This window comes from Pongo abelii, chromosome 3, assembly GCF_028885655.2.
Source record: "Pongo abelii isolate AG06213 chromosome 3, NHGRI_mPonAbe1-v2.0_pri, whole genome shotgun sequence".
NCBI lineage: Eukaryota > Metazoa > Chordata > Mammalia > Primates > Hominidae > Pongo > Pongo abelii.
In genome coordinates, this window is record NC_071988.2 from 47,684,964 (window position 1) to 47,704,803 (window position 19,840).

Here is a 19,840-nt window from a genome sequence, read left to right on the forward strand (position 1 = left end):
ATGTGATTGCTTGGAATAAAGATAGAATAAGAAACACGTCATCTAACTAGCTAATGGGGAAAAATTCCTTTCCAATAATCTATTAAAAGTCATTTGCAATTTCATCTCAGTCTCTTGCTTACTCGTTTAATTTTATTTAACAAACAATATTGCACACATTTTGTAGTATTTTCTTTTCAGGTGCTTACCAATGTAGAATCATGCAAATCTTTGAGAAAGTTTTCTAATATTAAAAGTAAAAAAGGTATATGAAGAGCTTTGGTAAGAAGACCAAAATGGTATTTTTATCTGAAGTAGTAATCAGTGAACATTAATATTTATTTATCTCAGAAGTACAGTATATTCACAAAACTAAAAGGTAATAACATCAGAAGTCCTCCTAAAAAAGTAATAAAAGAATTAATTGCAGAGTAACACAAGTGTTTCTAAGCTCCTTTCTGCATATAATTTTCTACACATACCTGACCAGCATCAACCTATAGCTAACAGTTGGTGTGTCTGAGATAGTTTTAGAAACAACTCAAAATGTAGTATCACTTTCTCAAATTGTCATGTGATTTCTTTTGACAGTTGATAACTTTGTTTATAATAATGTCCACATCTAGTTTGGGGGAGAGATTAATACTAATAAATACTGAATTAAAACATACCCTTGTTTTAGATTTTTTTTAAGAGAGAGTCTTGCTATGTTGCCCAGGCTAGACATAAACTCTTGGACAACATAGCAAGACTCTGTCCCTGAAAAAAAATCTCTGGGTGTGATCCTCTGACCTCAGCCTCCTGAGTACCTGGGATTAGAAGTGCTAGCCACTATGCCCAGCTGTTTCTAAATTTAAATAATGCACCACTTCAAAAAATAAAATGGAACAAAATTATGTGGGGAATAACTCTCACAATGTGAGATCTTTATATTAAAGATCTTTTTGCTTACTTTAAATATTTACTGATCATCACCATTGTAATTACTACCAACAAAAACATTTTTAAAAGGCTAATGGGTGCAAGGTATTGTGTGTGGTATGTTTAAATTACAAAACAACTTCTTCCATCAAGGAGATTATTATGTAGTCGGTGAGAAAAAAAGGCAATAATCATAACATATACATGTAACAGGAAATTAAGTTTAAACAGGAATTCAGAAAGGGCAAGGCATGTATAACCAGAGGGGTGTACAAAGCCTCCCACTTAAAAGGATTTGAGATGAGCCTCGAGTAAATAGACAGGAGAAGGAGAACTGCCAGGCACAGCAGGACCAAAGCTTCAAAGGTAGGAAAGTGACAAGCACAGACAGTCCCAAGTTATGGTTTGACCTAACGATTTTTCAAATTTATGATGACACGAAAGCAATACATATTCACTAGAAACCATACTTCATGTACCCATACTACCATTCTGTTTTTCACTTTTAGTACAGTATTTAATAAACTACATGAGGACTGGGTGTGGTGGCTGACACCTGTAATCCCAGCACTTTGGGAGGCCAAGGCGGGTGGATCACTTGAGCTCAGGATTTTGAGACCAGCCTAGGCAACATGGCAAAACCCCATCTCTACTAAAAATACAAAAAAAATAGCCAGGCGTGGTGGTATGTGCCTGTGGTCTCAGCTTCTAGGAAAGCTGACGTGGGAGGATTGCTTGAGCCCAGGAGGTGGAGGTTGCAGTGAGCTGAGATCACACCACTGCACTCCAGCCTGGATGACAGAGCAAGACTCCAGCCCAGATGACAGAGCAAGACCCTGTCTCAAAAATAAAAATAATTAGGCCGGGCACGGTGGCTCACGCCTGTAATCCCAGCACCTTGGGAGTCTGAGGTGGGCGGGTGACAAGAAGTGAGGAATTCAAGACCAGCCTGACCAACATGGCAAAACCCTGTCTCTACTAAAAATACAAAAATTAGCCAGGCGAGGTGGAGCATACCTGTAATCTCAGCTACATGGGAGGCTGAGGCAGGAGAATCGCTTGAACCCGGGAGGCGGAGGTTGCAGTAAGCCAAGATCATGCCATTGCACTCCAGCCTGGGCTACAGAGCGAGACTCCACCTCAAAAAATAAAAATAATTAAAATAATTTTTTAAATTACACGAGATATTCAACACTTTTTTATAAAAAGGCTGTGCCGGGCGCAGTGGCTCACGCCTGTAATCTCAGCCCTTTGGGAGGCTGAGGTGGGTGGATCATTTGATGTCAGGAGTTCAAGACCAGCCTGGCCAACATGGCAAAACCCCACCTCTACAAAAAACATAAAAATTAGCCAGGTGTGGTGGCACGCATCTATAATCCCAGCTACCTGGGAGGCTGAGGCAGGAGAATCGCTTGAGCCTGGGAGGTGGAGGATGCAGTGAGCTGGGATTGCGCCACTGTACTCCAGTCTGGGCAATAGAGTGAGACCCTGTCTCAAAAAATTAATTAATTAATTTAATTAAATAGGCTTGTGCTACATGATTTGGCCTAACTGTAGGCTAATGTAAGTGTTCTGAGCACATTTGAGGTAGGCTAGGCTAACCTACAATGTTCAGTAGGTTAGGTGTCCCAAATACATTTTCAGCTTACAATGGGTTTATCAAGAGGTAACCCTATCGTAAGACAAAGAGCATCGGTATCTGCAAGCAAAGGAGTCTGAATAGTCACTAGATGGTATCCATTATAACAACCATATTATTGACACTGTATAGAGTTAGTGTCCTCATCCACTGGGCAACCCAGACACATCCTTTCCAGAACTAAGGCAGTGCACTCAGCGTGATCCAGAAATAATTGATATGAGCTTGGGTCCAGGCTTAACAACCAGCTCACTAGGTAACCTGGAGCAAACCATCTCCTTATCTTCAGTTTTCACAAGTGAAAAATCTGGAGGTGATTCTTTAAAGTCTCTTTAAGCTCTAAAATTGCATGATTCCTCCTTATTACTAACAAATCAACTATCTCCTTGTATTTATCCTCTTGTAATTATTTCCTTTATAAATCTTTATAGGCCTCAGAACAGAACAGTTCCACAAACACACTAAGTCCCCTTTTACCCCAGGGCCTTTGCACATGCTGTTCCCTCTGCATTGAATGGACTCTCTCTCTGCCCATCATTGCTCACATTCTCACCCTTGGCCAAGTGGCCTTCCCCAACCTCTACGCCCCAGGAAAAAAAAAAACAAAAAACTATACAGGTCTATACTCTTGCCACCAAGGATTCCTCTACTCATAATTTGGCCTCTTTTTAAACTGTCTTCCAGGGTAAATGCTATCATCCCTATCTTCAAAACAAACACTTTCTAGAAACTATTAATTACAAGGAAGTAATTTCAAAGATTTCTAAGAATTCCTCAGCCCAGTAGTTCATAGCATAAAAGGAGAAATACAACTCAAGTTACATAAATTGTGATGTCAAATGTAGTTCTTTTTTTAAAAAATGCAAGAAGTTACATACATTTCAGATTAAGACAATTTTTTTCAAGGTAGACAGGTAAGAGAAGAGGGGTAGGTAGAAACACTATGTTTATTTCAACTACAATGCCATTTTCCAAATATTCTAGGAATCATTCTTTTTGTAATTGCCTTCAGTTCCTATGGCACAATCTTGAATATGTTCAGTGGAAAAATAGCTAAACGAAACTTTGCTTAAAACTCGACTTTTTGATATCACTAAAAATTGCTGACGGACAAGTCTTATGACTAAATTAAATTAAGTAATACCATTTCTGAACAACAATGCTGATTTTTCGTATAGCCTTTGTCTCATCATAATACAAATAATCAAATGAATAAAACACAACTATCACAGCCAGATCAAAGAGTGTTTTTCAAGATCTAGAATATGTCTATTGTTTCTACTCTTAAGTTGCAGGAGGACCAAACCTTTGATTAAACTCCTCTCTTCATTTAGTAGTAATTACCCCATAGAAAGCTCTGCATGCCTGACTACTGTTTTAATACAAAATAATAAAAAATTAAGCTAGAAGGGGAGGAAGCGAGAGAGATGGTAAACAGTAACAAGTGATTTTTTTTTTTTTCTTGAGATGGAGTCTTGCCCTGTCACCCAGGCTGGAATGGAATGGCGCGATCTCAGCTCACTGAAACCTCTGCCTCCCAGGTTCAAACGATTCTCTTGACTCAGCCTCCCGAGTAGTTGGGATTACAGGTGCCCACCACCATGCCTACCTAATTTTTGTATTTCTAGTAGAGACGGGGTTTCACCATGTTGGCTAGGCTGGTCTCGAACTCCTGACCTCGTGATCCGCCCAACTCGGCCTCCCAAAGTGCTGGGATTACAGGCGTGAGACACCGCTCCCAGCCAGTAATAAGTGATTTTTACTCATCCTAGTGAACCATGCTACAATAATTTCTTTGGTGGGGAGGGAAACCTTCAGCTCCTAATGATAACCACGACAATGAGAGTAGGAGAATAGACCATACTGATTTTTAAGTTTGTGAACTCTTACATGAAGTCATTGTATGGACTCTTACATGAAATCATTGAGTGGTCATGAGACAGCTGGCATTTTATAGTATGTAACAAAGGACAGCATTTGTTCCATATTATCTCTTCCTCTCACCATAGATATTTTAAAACTTTATGTCTTGACCAACTGAATGCAATGTGTGATTATGGATTAGATCCTGGACTTGGGGCTGGAGGGGCAGGGAGGGTGAGGAATAGCTATAAAGGCATCAGTGGAACAATAAATGAAATGTGCTCTGGATCTCCAGATTCAATAATAGTATATCAATGTTAAATGTCTTAATTTTGATCACTGTACTGTAATTATAAAAAAGAATGTCTAGGGGTATGGATGGAGGGAATGTTAGTATCCTCCTATTCTGTCTTAAATAGATTTCAGCTTCCTAGAGGAAAAAAAAAAGACAGTGAATATCATTAAAGGAAAGTAAACAATTTTGGCAAATTAAAGGAGTAAGTAAGACCCTTGGACTTCGGACCTGGCATGATGGCCTCTTGAAGTGATTAATGACAAGAAAGGTCAGATCCAGGAAAGTAGAATAAAAACACAGATATGAATCAGAAATGGGAGAAGAGATACAAGAAAGGAAATTGAGACACAAAGAAGAAAGTTGATACCACCTAATTTCAGAAACAAAGAAACTCAAGTGTCTAAGAATATGAGTTTTCAAGGCATAATATAGTTGAGAATTTCCAGAGCCACAATAATCCCATCACACGCTAACGATTACATGGAGTATTTAGAGTCATGTCACTTTTGTTGTTGTTGTCATATAGAAGATGGCTTGCTATGTTGCCCAGGCTGGTCTCAAACTCTCTACCTCCTTATGTGTCAGGACCACAGGCCTGAGCCACCACACCTCCCAGAGTCATAGCACTTTTTACAAGCTGGTGGACTGCCTGGTAATCTCTAACATTTGATGCAGATACTTCCAATTGCCCGGTAGTACAAGAAATTATTCTTTTCCCATTCCACAACAACTCCCCAGAACCCTAGGAAGTGCTGAAAGATACAAACCTTCAGGTAAAGATTAGAAGGACCCAATAAACCTACAGTTTCCACTGGGGGAACCACCTAATATACGAATATAACTAAGGGAGAAACATCAGATCATCTTAGAACCTCAACAGGCTCTTATCCCTGTATCACTAAGTCTCCAGGTTCCCAGGATTGGTCAAGAAAAAACCAGTATGACCCAGGAGAGCCTATACAAATGAGCGATTTCCCCGGGTGTTTAAGAGACTCATGTCATCATACTTGTAACTGATTGCCTGCCCCCACCATCATGTTTGTTAACCTAGGTAAAATATTAAAGTTTCAAGCATCTCGTAACAAGAGAATGCTCAATTTTGGTACAACCAGATTAAATAAGAGAGGCACTGTGGGTGGAGGATTACCTAGGTGCCAAGGCAAGAGACTGAAGGCACAAAGTGTTTCAGTATAATAAAGAAAGTAGTTAGAATAAGAATAGTCATAATACAAATTAGATATAAAGAGGATCATGAACAATTATCAATCATTATTATAAACATTATTAATCATTACCTTTTAATATTACTCTTTGTTGCATTACTAATATAACCTAGGAATAACCAGCGGGTATAGGGTCAGGTGCTGAAGGGACATTGTGAGAAGTGACCTAGAAGGCAAGAGTTGAGCCTTCTGTCAAGCCCGCATAAGGGCCGCTTGAGGGCTCCTTGGTCAAGCGGTAACGCCAGTGTCTGGGAAGGCACCCATTACTTAGGAGTCTCCTTTCCTTGGAGGAGTCAGGGAACACTCTGCTCCACCAGCTTCTTGTGGGAGGCTGGATATTATCCAGGCCTGCCTGCAGTCATCCAGAGGCCTAAACCCCTCCCTGTGGTGCTGTGCTTCAATGATCATGCTCCTTGTCCACTTTCATGCTCTTCCTGTACTCCTGGTTCCTCTTTGAAGTTCGTAGTAGATAGCGGTAGAAGAAATAGTGAAAGTCTTAAAGTCTTTGATCTTTCTTATAAGTGCAAAGAACAAAATGCTGACGTGTGCAGAGAAGAAAACGCTGACGTATGCTGCCTTCTCTCTCTCTCTCTGCTTCGGCTACCTAAAAGGGAAGGGCCCCCTATACTGTAATCACATGACTTGCTTCACCTTGTCAATCACTTAGAAGATTCACCTTCCTTACCCTGCCCCCTTGTCTTATATGCAATAAATAACAGCAAGCCCAGCCGTTCGGGGACACTACTTGTCTCCGTGTCTTGATGGTAGTGGTCCCCCAGGCCCAGCTGCTTTTTCTTTATCTCTTTGTCTTCTGCCTTTATTTATTACAATCTCTCGTCTCCACACACGGTAAGAACACTCGCTAAGCCCCATAGGGCTGGAACCTGCAAGGCACCTGTGGCATCTTGGGAAGAGCACTGAACTGAAGAGTTAGAATATCAAGGTTCGAATTCTAATTCTTCTATCTATTAGCAGTGTGACAACCTTTCTGATCGTCTTGGTTCACAACATACATTTATGTCATGGTTCACAACATACATAAATCCTAAATTTATCCTAGAGATGGGGAGATGGGGAGACCTCAATCCCAAATGTATTTAGGATTGAGGTCTCCCCATCTCCCCATCTCTAGGATATCCAGTGCATCCAGCCATGCAACATGTTCTGAGTACTCCCTCTGCCCTAGGCCCACAGAAATACAAAAATGGATATGAACCCTGCGCTCAAAGAGCTTGATATGGTTTGGATATTTGTCCCCTCCAAATCTAATGCTGAAATATAATCCCCACTGTTGGAAGTGGACCTGGTGGGAGGTGGTTTGGGTCATGGGGGTCAGATCCCTCATGAATGGCCTGGTGCCCTCCTAGATGGTAATGAATGAGTTCTCACTCTGAGTTCATGTGAGATCTGGTTGTTTTAAAAGAGTATGGCATCTCTCTTGCCTGCTCTCATCATGGGATACACCAGGTCCCCTTTGCCTTCCACCATGATTGTAAGCTTCCTAAGGCCCCATCGGAAGCAGATGCTGGCACCATGCTATTTGTACAGGCTGCAGAACAGTGAGCTAAATAAACCTCTTTTATTTATAAATTACCCAGTCTCAAGTATTTCTTTATAGCAATACAAATGGACTAATACACAGCTAAAAAGAAAAGAAAAGAAAAATACCTCTCCTGTACTCTCTCAGCACTTCTGACACCAAATGTGTGGCAGGGAGTGGGGTTTCCACACCAGCCGACTCTCCAATTCTTGGCACACACCAATTGAGTGTCCTACAATTTAACTCAATTCTGACACTAACTGCTCAGAATTAAGACAGACCCCACAGACCAAAGGATCACTCCCAGAACACTGCCCTCTGCTTCAGATGTCAATCACAAGTAGTGGATCCCCAGGTTACCACAACTCCTGTCTGACTTGGCTACATATGGAGGTTCCCACAACCCCCTCCTTGGGTTCAAGAATTTGCTGGAACAGCTCACAGAACCCAGGGAAAGTGTACTTACTATTGTCAACTTATTACAAGGATATTTTAAAGGATACAAATGAACAACAGGATGAAGAGATACACAGGGTGAGGTCCAGAAGGGTCCCAAGCACAGGAGCGTCTGTCTCCATGGAGTTTGGGTTATACCATTTATATGGTTTGGCTGTGTCTGCACCCAAATATCATCTTGAACTGTAGTTCCCATAATCCCCAACGTGTTGTGGGAGGGACCCAGTGAGACGTAATTGAATTCTGGGGGCGGTTACCCCCATGCTGCTGTTCTCCTGATAGTAGGTGAGTTCTCACAAGATCTAATGGTTTTCTAAGGGGTTTTTTCCCCCTTCGCTCAGCACTTCTCCTTGCTGCCACCACGTGAAGAGGTATGTGTTTGCTTCCCCTTCCACCAGGATTGTAAGTTTCATGAGGCCTCCCCAGCTATGCTGAACTGTGAGTCAATTAAACCTCTTTTCTTTGTAAATTACCCAGTCTTGGGTATGTCTTTATTAGCAGTGTGAGAACCAACTAATCCAACCATCGTCTAGCACACGCACACATTCTTGCTCAATAATCTGGAAGCGCTATGAACCCCTTCTGTTAGGGTTTTCATGGAGGCTTCACTACATAGCCATGATAGATTAAATCTTTGGCTATAAATGATTATTAGCTCAACCTCTGGTGCTTCTGCCCTCCCTAGAGGTTGGAGGGTGGGGCTGAAAGTTCCAACCCTCTAATCACATGGTTGGCTCCCCTGACAACCAGATCCCCCATCCTAAAGTCAACCTATTACTTTCCAAAAGTCACCTCATTAACATAAACATAGCTATGGCTGAAAGGGGCTTGCCAAAATATATATTTCTTATTATACTACACTATCACAGGAGCTTAAAATCCAGTAGGTAACACAGATATGTAAATAGTCAGGTAGTCAAGATACCATAATAAAAATGTGTACAGAGCACAAAGGGGAGGAGGATCCATTCTACTTTTGCCAGGAGGGAGACAGAAAAGGCTTCTGAGAAGATGGGGATTGAACTATGTCAGAAAAGATGAGTCAGTGTTCCCCAGGCACTCAACAAATTTTTGAAAGATAAAATAGATGGTGGCTGGATAGATGGATCCTGGCAGGCAGGCAGAAGAGCGTGTCACTCCAAATAGATTGAAGAGTATTAGCAAAGGCACGATGTGAAAGGGCAACTGTAAGTAGGAGACACAGCCAGGAGAGGAGGAAGAGGAGAAGATGAAAAAATTGCATCAAGTGCTTTGTATCCCAAACTAAGGAATTTTAACTTGATCCTACAGAAGCTATGGGTTTTGCAGATGAAAGATGAAGACCCAGGAATTGAATCAAGTAGGGCAGTAATCCACCTAAACCTGGGGGTGGGAGCTGCAATAAGCCTGCAGTAGAGAAAATTCACCGATATGATGCTTATGTGTCAACTTGAATGGGCCATGGGGTACCCAGATTAAATATTGCTTCTCAGTGTGTCTGTGAGAGTGTTTCTCAGTGAGATCAGCATTTGAATCTGTGGACTCAGGAAGCAAACTGACCTCCCCAATGTCAGCAGGCATCATCCAACCCTGAATAGAACAAAAGGTAAGGAAAGAGGAATTTAACCCTTTTTTCCTGACTCATTACTTGGGGTGAAACATCCCATCTCATCATCTCCTGTCCTCAAACTGGGATTCACAGCACTGGCTGTCATGGTTCGCAGGCCTTCAGACTCAGACTGAACTACATCACCAGCTTTCCTGGGTCTCCAGCTTGCAGAGAACAGACTGTGAAACCTCTTGGCCTCCACAATTGTGTGAGCCAATTCCTCACAATATATCTCCTTTTATGTACATACATACACACACATACACGTATATATACATACACATACATTATATCATATGTATATATACTATATATATCCTTTTGGTTCAGTTTCTCTGAAGAACCCTGACCGATACAACAGGAACTGGTAACAGATCAGATGTGTGCTGGGGTTGAAATGCTGATGAAACGGAGGAGCTAAGAGTTTGAAAAGATATTATGTGTCAATTATAAATTTAAAACTTAATTTGAAGAAAGTATAAAGACAATATATACACAAAAAATGTTTAAACTATAGACTGGAGAAAATTATTTTATAAAGTCCAATGAGAGAGTGGTAGATCCAGGACAAAAACCCTCTCAAGTGTTAATTCTCTTCCATCACAAAGAAAATTTTTTTTAAAAAGTTATAACTGAAAGTAACAAACAAAAATATCCATAAAACTTTAAAAATGTTATCTGTATTATGGGGTGCTAACTTTAAGATGTTTAGATTCTTTTTTTCAAATTTTCATTGGAATATCAAGATTATTTCAAAGATAGGCTTTGAAGAAATATACCTGCAATTTCTGGAAGGTGTGCGCAATCTCTTGTAAGCTGTATGTTGTGCAAGTCTTTAATCCTTCTAAGCCTTAGTTCTGCATTTTGAAATTAAGTCTAACAAGACTTAATACAGAATTGTTTTGAGAAATAAGGGAAATAATGCATGTAAAGTACTCAGCACAGTGGTTAATTTGTAGTTAGTGCTCAATAGATCGTATCGTTTTTACTACTAATGTGCAGAAAAGAGTTAACACAGCAGGCTTGAGGCTGCTGTCCCAAGAAAGGCCTGTCTACAAGGCTGATCCTTGCCTGGCATCTGGGAACTTGGACTTTGGGAGGGTCCCACTATTACCAACACTGATGAGGCAGCTCACTGTACCTAAACTGTACAATGCAGTTCATGCTGAAGACCTGCTTTCCTTCTGGAGTCTGGAACCTTGGTACACTAGGCATAGGACAACTGTGTGACCAGCCTCCAACAAAAACCTTGGGCACTGAGTCTCTAATAGCACATTTCACAATTGTCACAGTTTGATGCTGGAGGAATTATGCACATCCTCTGGGACTGTACTAGGATAAGATTCTTGGAAGCTTATGCCTGGCCCCATGTGTCTTTTCCCTTTACTGATTTTGCTTTGTATCCTTTTGCTGTAATAAATCATAGTTGTGAGTATGACTCAATGCTGAGTCCTGTGAGCTGTCATAGGGAATCACTGAATGTACAGGTGGAGTTGCAATCCCTGGCACAACGAGTCTCCCCATTCCTTCAACTTTGTAAGTTATTTGCCAGCTTCCTTGCTGGGGCAGTACAACAGACAAAAAGCCAACCAAATTAAGAGCTCCAAAGTCCAATTCTAAAAATTCCTGATTTCTTAGCTAATGATAGTTGCAAATTTACATACTACTTCAATTTATTAAATTCAACATCTCAACCTATAGAAATCGAGTCCTCATTTTCTCTCTCACTATTATTTGTAGATCTTTTTCCTGATCAAACTCCAGCACTGCTCTTCCTTTGTTCCCATCTCATTATCCCACGGAGCCTCCACTGAAACATCAGGTGATCTGTCCCCTGTGTCATTTAGCCCCATGACTAGAAAGCAACATCATTTATGAAACCTGCAGTGTCCTTTGCTCTGTGTTATCCTGAATAGGATCAAATAATATAAACTTCCAGGAAGATCTGTTTTCAGTTCATTGGAATATGTGGAAATATACATGAATTAACTAACTACCATAGAGAAAGGAGGACAAACTAAAGAATGACCCACAGCGGAAATTGAAATGCAAGTTTTACAAAATTAGACTGAGGAAATGGTTTGAGTGAAGTTCTCGTCATCTAGAATAGGATTTTTCAGCATATTTCAACAAGCACAGAAAGGTTTATTACATAATAGGAAGAATTTCAAGAAAAGCTTGCTGTCATCATGTTGAATAAGCCGTCGAGAGAATAAGGAGAAGATGGATGTCTTTGGTCTGACATTATGAACTGAGAGTTTTAACAGAGTATTAGTGGCACTTGGTAGCCACAAAGAAACCACAAATCATAGTTATTAGATCAATCGACAGCCTCCTCATTGTTTTTCTATTGAAAACAGGAGAACTATGAACAATAAAAATAAATATCTCTAGGGCTACTTTATTTCTGAATGGCCCCTGTGGTTCTAATTTACTTCTAGAGTCACATTTTTTTAACAAAATATTATGTTTAAAAACCTGTTGATTTGCACAGATTACTCATGTCACATCCTTTTTTTCTCCTTCTTTTTTTTTTTTTTTTTTTCTTTTTTAGATGGAGTCTCGCTCTGTTACCCAGGCTGGAGTGCAGTGGTACAACCTCAGCTCACTGCAACCTCTGCCTCCTGGCTCCAAGCGATTCTCCTGCCTCAGCCTCCCGAGTAGCTGGGATTACAGGCACCTGCCACCACATCCAGCTAATTTTTTTGTATGTTTAGTAGAGACGGGGTTTCACCATGTTGGCCAGGCTGGTCTCAAACTCCTCACCTCAAGTGATCCACCCACCTCAGCTTCCAAAAGTGCTGGGATTACAGGCATGAGCCACCACGACCAGCCCTCACATTCTTTTTTGAATCACAGCTTCCAGGGATAGGGAGTTGGAAATCAGAAGATTGATCCGTGGCAAACAGTGAACTGAGCACATTAGCGCAAACATGGAACAAACATAGCAACAAGGTGTTGCTGGCCATGCCTAGAAGCCAGGCAGAGTTGTTGGGGAATTCAGCCCAGCACTGTCAGAACTTTTGTTATTTTAAGAAGCCCGATTCTTACAAAGTTTCTTTTTTTTTTCTTTTTTCTTTTTTTTTTTTAACTACTGACAATTATTTTACTATGAGAGGCAAACGAATCTGTGACCACATTTCAAGGCATAGGTCACAAGTATGCCAGTGAATGTTGGTCCATAAGAGAAGAAACCAGAAGGGATCAAAACAAAACGCCCAGCTCATCAGAGGAGTGGCGGTGAAGGCAGGAATTAAGTAACAGGACTAGGCTCTCTAGCCCAGGCAGCAGCAGCCAGGAAGGAGGTGGATTCTGCCAGGAAGTGTTAGAGGCTGGGTTTTTCTGTGTTGTGACTACCTTCTCATTCTGTCCTTTCTGGTTCTCAGGGTGGCTGAGGCTGCTCCAAGCCAAGATGGTGAGCGAGGTTCTGAAGGAAGAGGGATGCCACTGTTGTCCTTACTCCCCTTAAGCTAAACCAAAAGGGGTACTTTAAACTCAATGTTTGTCTTCTTCAAAGTGAGTTAGCAATTGCAATATATTTCAATAGTAACTGCCCATACTGCGAAGCAAACTATGCTGGTTTCTCAGACTTTTTTCATTAGTAAAAAAATCGCATTTTACCACTTTCACTTCTTTTCTTAGACTTAACTGCAGTCGACCCTTAAACAATATGGGCTTGAACTGCGTGGGTCCATTGATAGAGGGATTTTTCTCTCAGTAAAAGTTACACTGAGTGTGCCTCACTCTCCGGCTTCCCCTTCGACCTCCTCTACATCTTCCCCCTCTGTCACCCCTGAGACAGCAAAACCAACCCCTCCTCTTCCTCCTCCTCAGCCTACTCAACGTGAAGATGGCAAGGAACAAGACCTGTATGATGATCCACTTCCCATTAATAAATAGTAAATCTATTTTCTCTTGTTTATGATTGTCTTAATATTTTCTTTTGTCTAGCTTGCTTTATTGTAAGAATACAGTATATAATATATACATAACATACCAAATATGAGGTAACCTACTGTTCATGTCCTCAGTAAGACTTCCAGTCAACAGTAGGCTATTAGTAGTTAAGTTTGGGGGGGAGTCAAAAACTATATGCAGATTTGTGACTGCACAAGGGTTGGTGTCCCTAACCCTGCATTGTTCAAGAGTCAACCATATAGTAAAATCAAATTATAACAAATTATTACCATACAGCAAAAATGTGTAAATGTTTCCTTTAAAATCTGTTTTAGGTTTCAGAATAATTCACACTTCTGGTAACAGTTCTTGTCTAAAATACTTTTGGATTTTTAAATTTTTTAGATGTAACAAAGCAAATATAGCACATATATCATATGTTACATAATAGTCCCAGCAGGGACTAGGGCAGCTCCACATAATTAAATACATTAATATTTCTGCACACATATACACATACAGATACACACACACACACACACACACACACACACACAGGTTTTGTAACTAAGAGTTTTGAGGTTTTGGTTTTCAGCATTTTGGGGACTTAAGGATAAAGGAGTATGGTCCTAAATTATATGAACCTGCAGAATACCACAGGTCACAATGACAAGCCACAGCAGAAATTAAGAGTTGAGGACCATCATGAGAGACAATGCCATTCTATCTAAATTGGGGGAAAGCAAACCACAGAGAAATCAGTGGGAGAAAAAAAAAATACAACTAAATCAACGTCTGAGGAAGATACTCTAAAAAAAAAACAGAATTCAAACTAAACCAGGGCCAGGTGCAGTGGCTCATGCCTGTAATTCTAGCAGTTTGGGAGGCCCAGGTGGGTGCATCACTTGAGGTCAGGGGTTCAAGACCAGCCTGGCCAATATGGTGAAACCCTATCTCTACTAAAAATACAAAAATTAGCCGAGTGTGGTGGCATGCGCCTGTAAATCCTAGCTACTTGGGAGGCTGAGGCAGGAGAACTGCTTGAACGGGGAGATGGAGGCTACTGTGAGCCGAGATCACATCACTGCACTCCAGCCTGGCAACAGAGCAACACACTGTCTCAAAAAAAAAAAAAAAAAAAAAAAAAACTAAACCAGGATCACCAACAGTCCACTGAAACCAGTTGCATAACAGCATATGGTTAGCCATGGGCAACCCAGCCCCTGGTCATTTCCTGGAACCCAAGGATATTTCTAGCAGAGAAGGCAGTACGTGGCAGTACTAGCAAATGCCACACCCAACATGTCAGGAGCAAAAGAACCAGAGGTGACTGCACATTCACGGCCTCATCTAGCGGTGGAAGGAGAAGCTAAAGCCACCCACAAGGCAGGAGTGTGCTAACCACACATTCGTCTGTGCCACGTGCTCACTGGCCAGGTTTTTTAGTGAGCTGCTTTCTCCCTGCTGCCATCAAAGAAACTTTGTAGTAGCTGCTTATCATAAAAAAAATGAATGTTTAAAAACTCCGCTTTAGGTCAACTTCGATTACGTGTTGAGTCCACCAAATCACTAACCAGTTTTAAGTAACTTCTACTTAATAAAGAAGAAATATTCATATAAAGTAATGGACATGGATACAATTTATATTTGCTAAAGAAGACTTTGATACATAATAGGCGGTTTACAGGAGAGAGCCATACGTACAATGCACCTTACAAATTCCATGAGGATCTAAAAGTAATGTAATCTAATAGATTGATTCAGTAGGTTAATTATAATAAACCTATAATTAACAGATTTGTTAATTTCTATCCATACGCTAAACTTCATCTTTCAAGTCCAAATGATAATAAATCATTACTTCATTAACCCAAAGCATTTTCAATAAGATTGGAGAGGGAGACAATATTATAAAATCATTATCCACACAGAAAGCAGCAAAGTAAATCGTGATTGTCTCCTACCTCTGCTCGACCCTCATAGTAGGTTAGCATGGACTTTGTAAGTACAAAAAGTCTCTCTTTGTAGTTTAAGGGCGAAGTCTTCTTTTTCTGCTGTGACCTTTTAATAAGAATCTCCTCCAAAATAGTGTTAAAATTCATCTCCGTCTTCTGATTACTCCTCCTGCCACTGAATATCCCAGTATTCTACAGTGAAAAAAGAAACAGTTAAAATGTGACAGTTTAATTTTCTATGGATGTTGCCATTTCCAATTAACAAAATCGGCTACACCCTCACCCCTGCTGGAGCAGATGAGTATTGATCTCTGTGCCCGAACTGAGAATGCCTGGGGCACAAAAATTCAACCTCCTCTCCTTTTCCAGTTTCCATCCTGCTCCTCCACATCTCATCATTTCATGAGAAAAATCTAATCAAGGTTCTTCATGATGATGATTCATTCCTTTTTACCTCCTACTACCCTTAGCTTTCTGGTGCACTCTTACTATTTGATTGCAGGGAACAAGTATCTCAGATGGAAAAGCACATTTCGTCACCTGTGTGGCTGATTTACACTGACATTTGAATTGCTTCAGGATCTTAGTTCACAAAACAGATGACCTTACAGACACAGCCGACTCATGAACAAAATGAATTAGCATGGTGGTGGATATGATTCATACTCCAGCTCTGATAAGGATGTAATCTCAATGAAGCATCCTAGTTACCAGCGCCACAGGGATGTTATCTGGTGTCTACACTACCATGCTCCAGAGTTCTCTTCCCTATGGCTCCTGTCTCCACCACAAGAGAAATGGAAACCCACCAGTCATAGTTAACCTGCTCAGGGCAGAGTCCACCTGGATAAGAAAGTCTCAGCCCTTTAACTCTAGACTATCGATACCTAGATTCAGCCTTTTAAAATTCAACGCAATTTAACTATCTGAAAACCCAAAGACATTCAAAAAAGGTCTGAAGATTCATATTTGAGACAAGTTGAATTAACAACAGCCTCTCCTTCTCTTGCCTCCACTGTGCCTTTAAAGAAGTAACTGTGGCTGGGCACAGTGGCTCACGCCTGTTATCCCAGCACTTTGGGCAGATCACTTTAGGTGAGGAGTTCAAGAGCAGCCTGGCCAACATGGCAAAACCTCATCTTTACTAAAATGACAAAAATTAGCTGGGCGTGGTGGCGCATGCCTGTAATCCCAGCTACTCAGGAGGCTGAGGCAAGAGAATCACTTGAACCTGGGAGGTGGAGCGTGGAGTGAGCCAGACAGCACCACTGCACTCCAGCCTGGGTGACAGAGCAAGACTTCGTCTCAAAAATAATAATAAACAGGCTGAGCATGGTGGCTCACGCCTGTAATCCCAGCACTTTGGGAGGCCGAGGCAGGTGGATCACCTGAGGTCACGAGTTTGAGACGAGCCTGGCCAACATGGTGAAACCCCATCTCTACTAAAAATACAAAAAATTAGCTGGGCATGGTGGCAGATGCCTGTAATCCCAGCTACTCGGGAGGCTGAGGCAGGAGAATCGCTTGAACCTGGGAGGTGGAGGTTTCAGTGAGCCGAGATTGCACCATTGCACTCCAGCCTGGGCAACAAGAGCAAAACTCCATCTCAAAAATAATAATAATAATAATTAATAAATAAATAACTGCATATTAAAGGACCCAGGCAAGAAGAGTCACATGAACAGCATGAAGTGGCTCTCAGACAGCATGGCCGGTGACTGGACAGGGTTAGCCACTGAGGAATTCCACCATCTTCACACCCAATCCAACACCTCCAATGCACCTTTTAATTTCCTATTACTGATTGGTCATCATCCAATCAGGCCCCTCCATTTTCTATAAGGTTCCTTTACAACAGCTTCTCTCTGAACATCAGTTCCTTTATTTATAAAGTATGGAAGGAAAGACCACAAGGTCAGTGTGAGGTTTAAATGAGATATGGGCAAGAACTGACTATGAAAACACTACACAAATGTTTATCATTTTTAATTCCACGGCTATCTGCCTCGCTCGGAACATTATGACCCCACATCTGGACCATGAAGAGTAGCTTCCCAATTGGTCTTCATTTCCTCAAGTTCTTGCCTCCTTTTATTCAAACTACCTATCCATCACTCCCATTGGATCAATCTTCAAAGATTCAGCATTGCCATTTCACTCATCAGAAATCCTGAATGCCTCCCCACGACCTGCAGAGTAAAGCTAAAATTCCTTAGTCTGACACTAGAGACTGTCCACATTCTGGCTGCAGCCTACCCGCCCATCTTTACTTCCACCACACTCCAACCAAAATAGTCTTCCAAATCTCCAGAGATTCCCCTCACAGCATTCATTCCCTGGCCTAGTGGACTCTCTGCTTTCCACCTATGAAGATATACCAGCTCAAAATTCCCCTCCTTGATGTGTAGTCTCTCCTAATGGCTCCTATTAATTGAAAACCTTCCAACTCCTGTGCCATAATTTCTATCACTCATCATAGAGCTAATCATATTCTGCTATGTCTACAGCAATTAGTGTACATATTTTTAATTCTCACTTAGCTGTTAAGGAATGGTTCTCAACCTTAAGTATATATTAGAATCTAGGGAATTTCATTTTAATACAGATGTCTAGGCTCCACTTCCAGATTTTTTTTATTCAGTTGGTCTGGGGAGGAGCCCTGGGCATCATGATTTCATGTACAGATAGAATTGAGAGCCACTATCTTAAGGGAAGACACTGGGCTCTTATACCTCTTTATCCCACTCCCAGTGTCTACGGTAGCCTCTCAGTAGCAGCTAAATCACAGAATTAATTAACCCAATAGCCAACTTAAGCTAAGGAGTCACAGGAAAGCTCTTGCCCTTTTTGCATCTAAGTTGGTCTTCCTTATTCCATTTAAAATTTTGGCACTCCATCCTTCTTTCCTAAGAAACTGTCAGAATGCAAATACCTCTTCTTTGGAAATTATCTTTTCATCTTTGTGCAACACACTTTCAACGGTGAAAATGACTATTTATTAGAATGGAGGCTGGGCGCGGTGGCTCACACCTGTAATCCCAGCACATTGGGAGGCCGAGCGAGGCAGGCGGATCACGAGGTCAGGAGATCAAGACCACCCTGGCTAACACGATGAAACCCCGTCTCCACTAAAAAATACAAAAAATTAGCCAGGCGTGGTGGCGGGCGCCTGTAATCCCAGCTACTCGGGAGGCTGAGGCAGGAGAATGGCATGAACCCGGGAGGCAGAGCTTGCAGTGAGCCAAGATCGCACCACTGCACTCCAGCCTGGGCGACAGAGCGAGACTCCGTCTAAAAAAAAAAAACAAAGAATGGATACCAGGGAAGAGCAAGCGATGCTCTCATAAATGGGCCATGTACAAACATGTAGTTCCCAACACAGTGAGCAATACCATTGTTAACAAATGGAAGGCAGACTTTTGGAAGGCCCAAAGGATAAATGGGGCGGGACTTATATGCAGTTCTAGAAGCAAAAGGTCTCAACATCAGGGGCAGAAAAAACACTCATGTTGAATGTCCTGGGGAAAAAAATCACCTTATCTGTCCATGTGCAGTGGCTCATGCCTGTAATCCCAGCACTTTGGGAGGCCAAGGCAGGAAGGTCACTTGAAGTCGGGGGTTCAAGACCAGCCTGGTGTAAATGGTGAAACTCCATCTCTATTAAAAATACAAAAACTAGCTGGGTGAGGTGGCAGGTGCCTGTAGTCCCAGCTACTTGGGAGGCTGAGGCAGGAGAATCGTTTGAACCGGAGAGGCAGAAGTTGCAGTGAGCCAAGATCACGCCATTGCACTACAGTGTGAGTGACAGGGCGAGACTCTGTCTCCAAAAAAAAAAAATCACCTTATCTGACTTATATGTGTGATTACTAGTCTTATACAGAATCATACCATTTAAGTTGAAAGGAACCTTAGTCACCATCTATCTCCCTCAAGAAACTGAAGTTCAGAAAAGTTAAATGGCTTACTCAAGGTCACACAAGCCAAGACTAGAAAAAAGTCTCCTAGTTCCTACTTATGAGCTTTTCCTACCCTTCTATCCCATACAATTAAAGTTCACCACTGTTGTTATAACTCATTAGCCAATGTGAAGTCCTGGCCAAGAAAACTACTAAAGTTCAGAGAGATACAAATGAAGGAAAAGTCTCCTCATGTAGACTTCCAGCCAAAGATAGAGTATTGAATGCACACTTCACATTGGCTCCTTCCTGAAATTCCATTAAAAACAGTTATGTTGTTGTTGTTAAGGAACTGACTCTCAAGGAAATAGAAAACAAAAAAGGAAACAACAATAGAATTTTGGAAACTGGAAAACAAATAAATATGTGGCAGGTCCCGCTGAGAAGAAGCCTGGAAACAACCCAATTTCTTCTGCAAAACCTCCAAATAGCTCAAGAATCAGAAGAATATAGGTATCACTAGAAGTGGTGATGAAGAAGGAATTAAAGCAAAAGAATTGTTGGCAAATCAGTTTAATAAACAGAGTC

At 41.3% G+C, this 19,840-nt stretch overlaps 1 protein-coding gene across 2 annotated transcripts in view; it reads right to left on the reverse strand.

Moving 5' to 3' along the window:
- The window catches only part of TEC (tec protein tyrosine kinase), a 130,925-nt gene that overhangs the window by 75,622 nt on the left and 35,463 nt on the right, over positions 1 to 19,840 (reverse strand). For both annotated transcript variants that reach the window (XM_024246119.3, XM_054553884.2), the window contains exon 2: positions 15,366 to 15,548. In XM_024246119.3, the coding sequence (XP_024101887.1) occupies positions 15,366 to 15,503 (138 nt within the window). In that variant the 5' untranslated portion in view covers positions 15,504 to 15,548. The remainder of the gene's footprint in view (positions 1 to 15,365; positions 15,549 to 19,840) is intronic.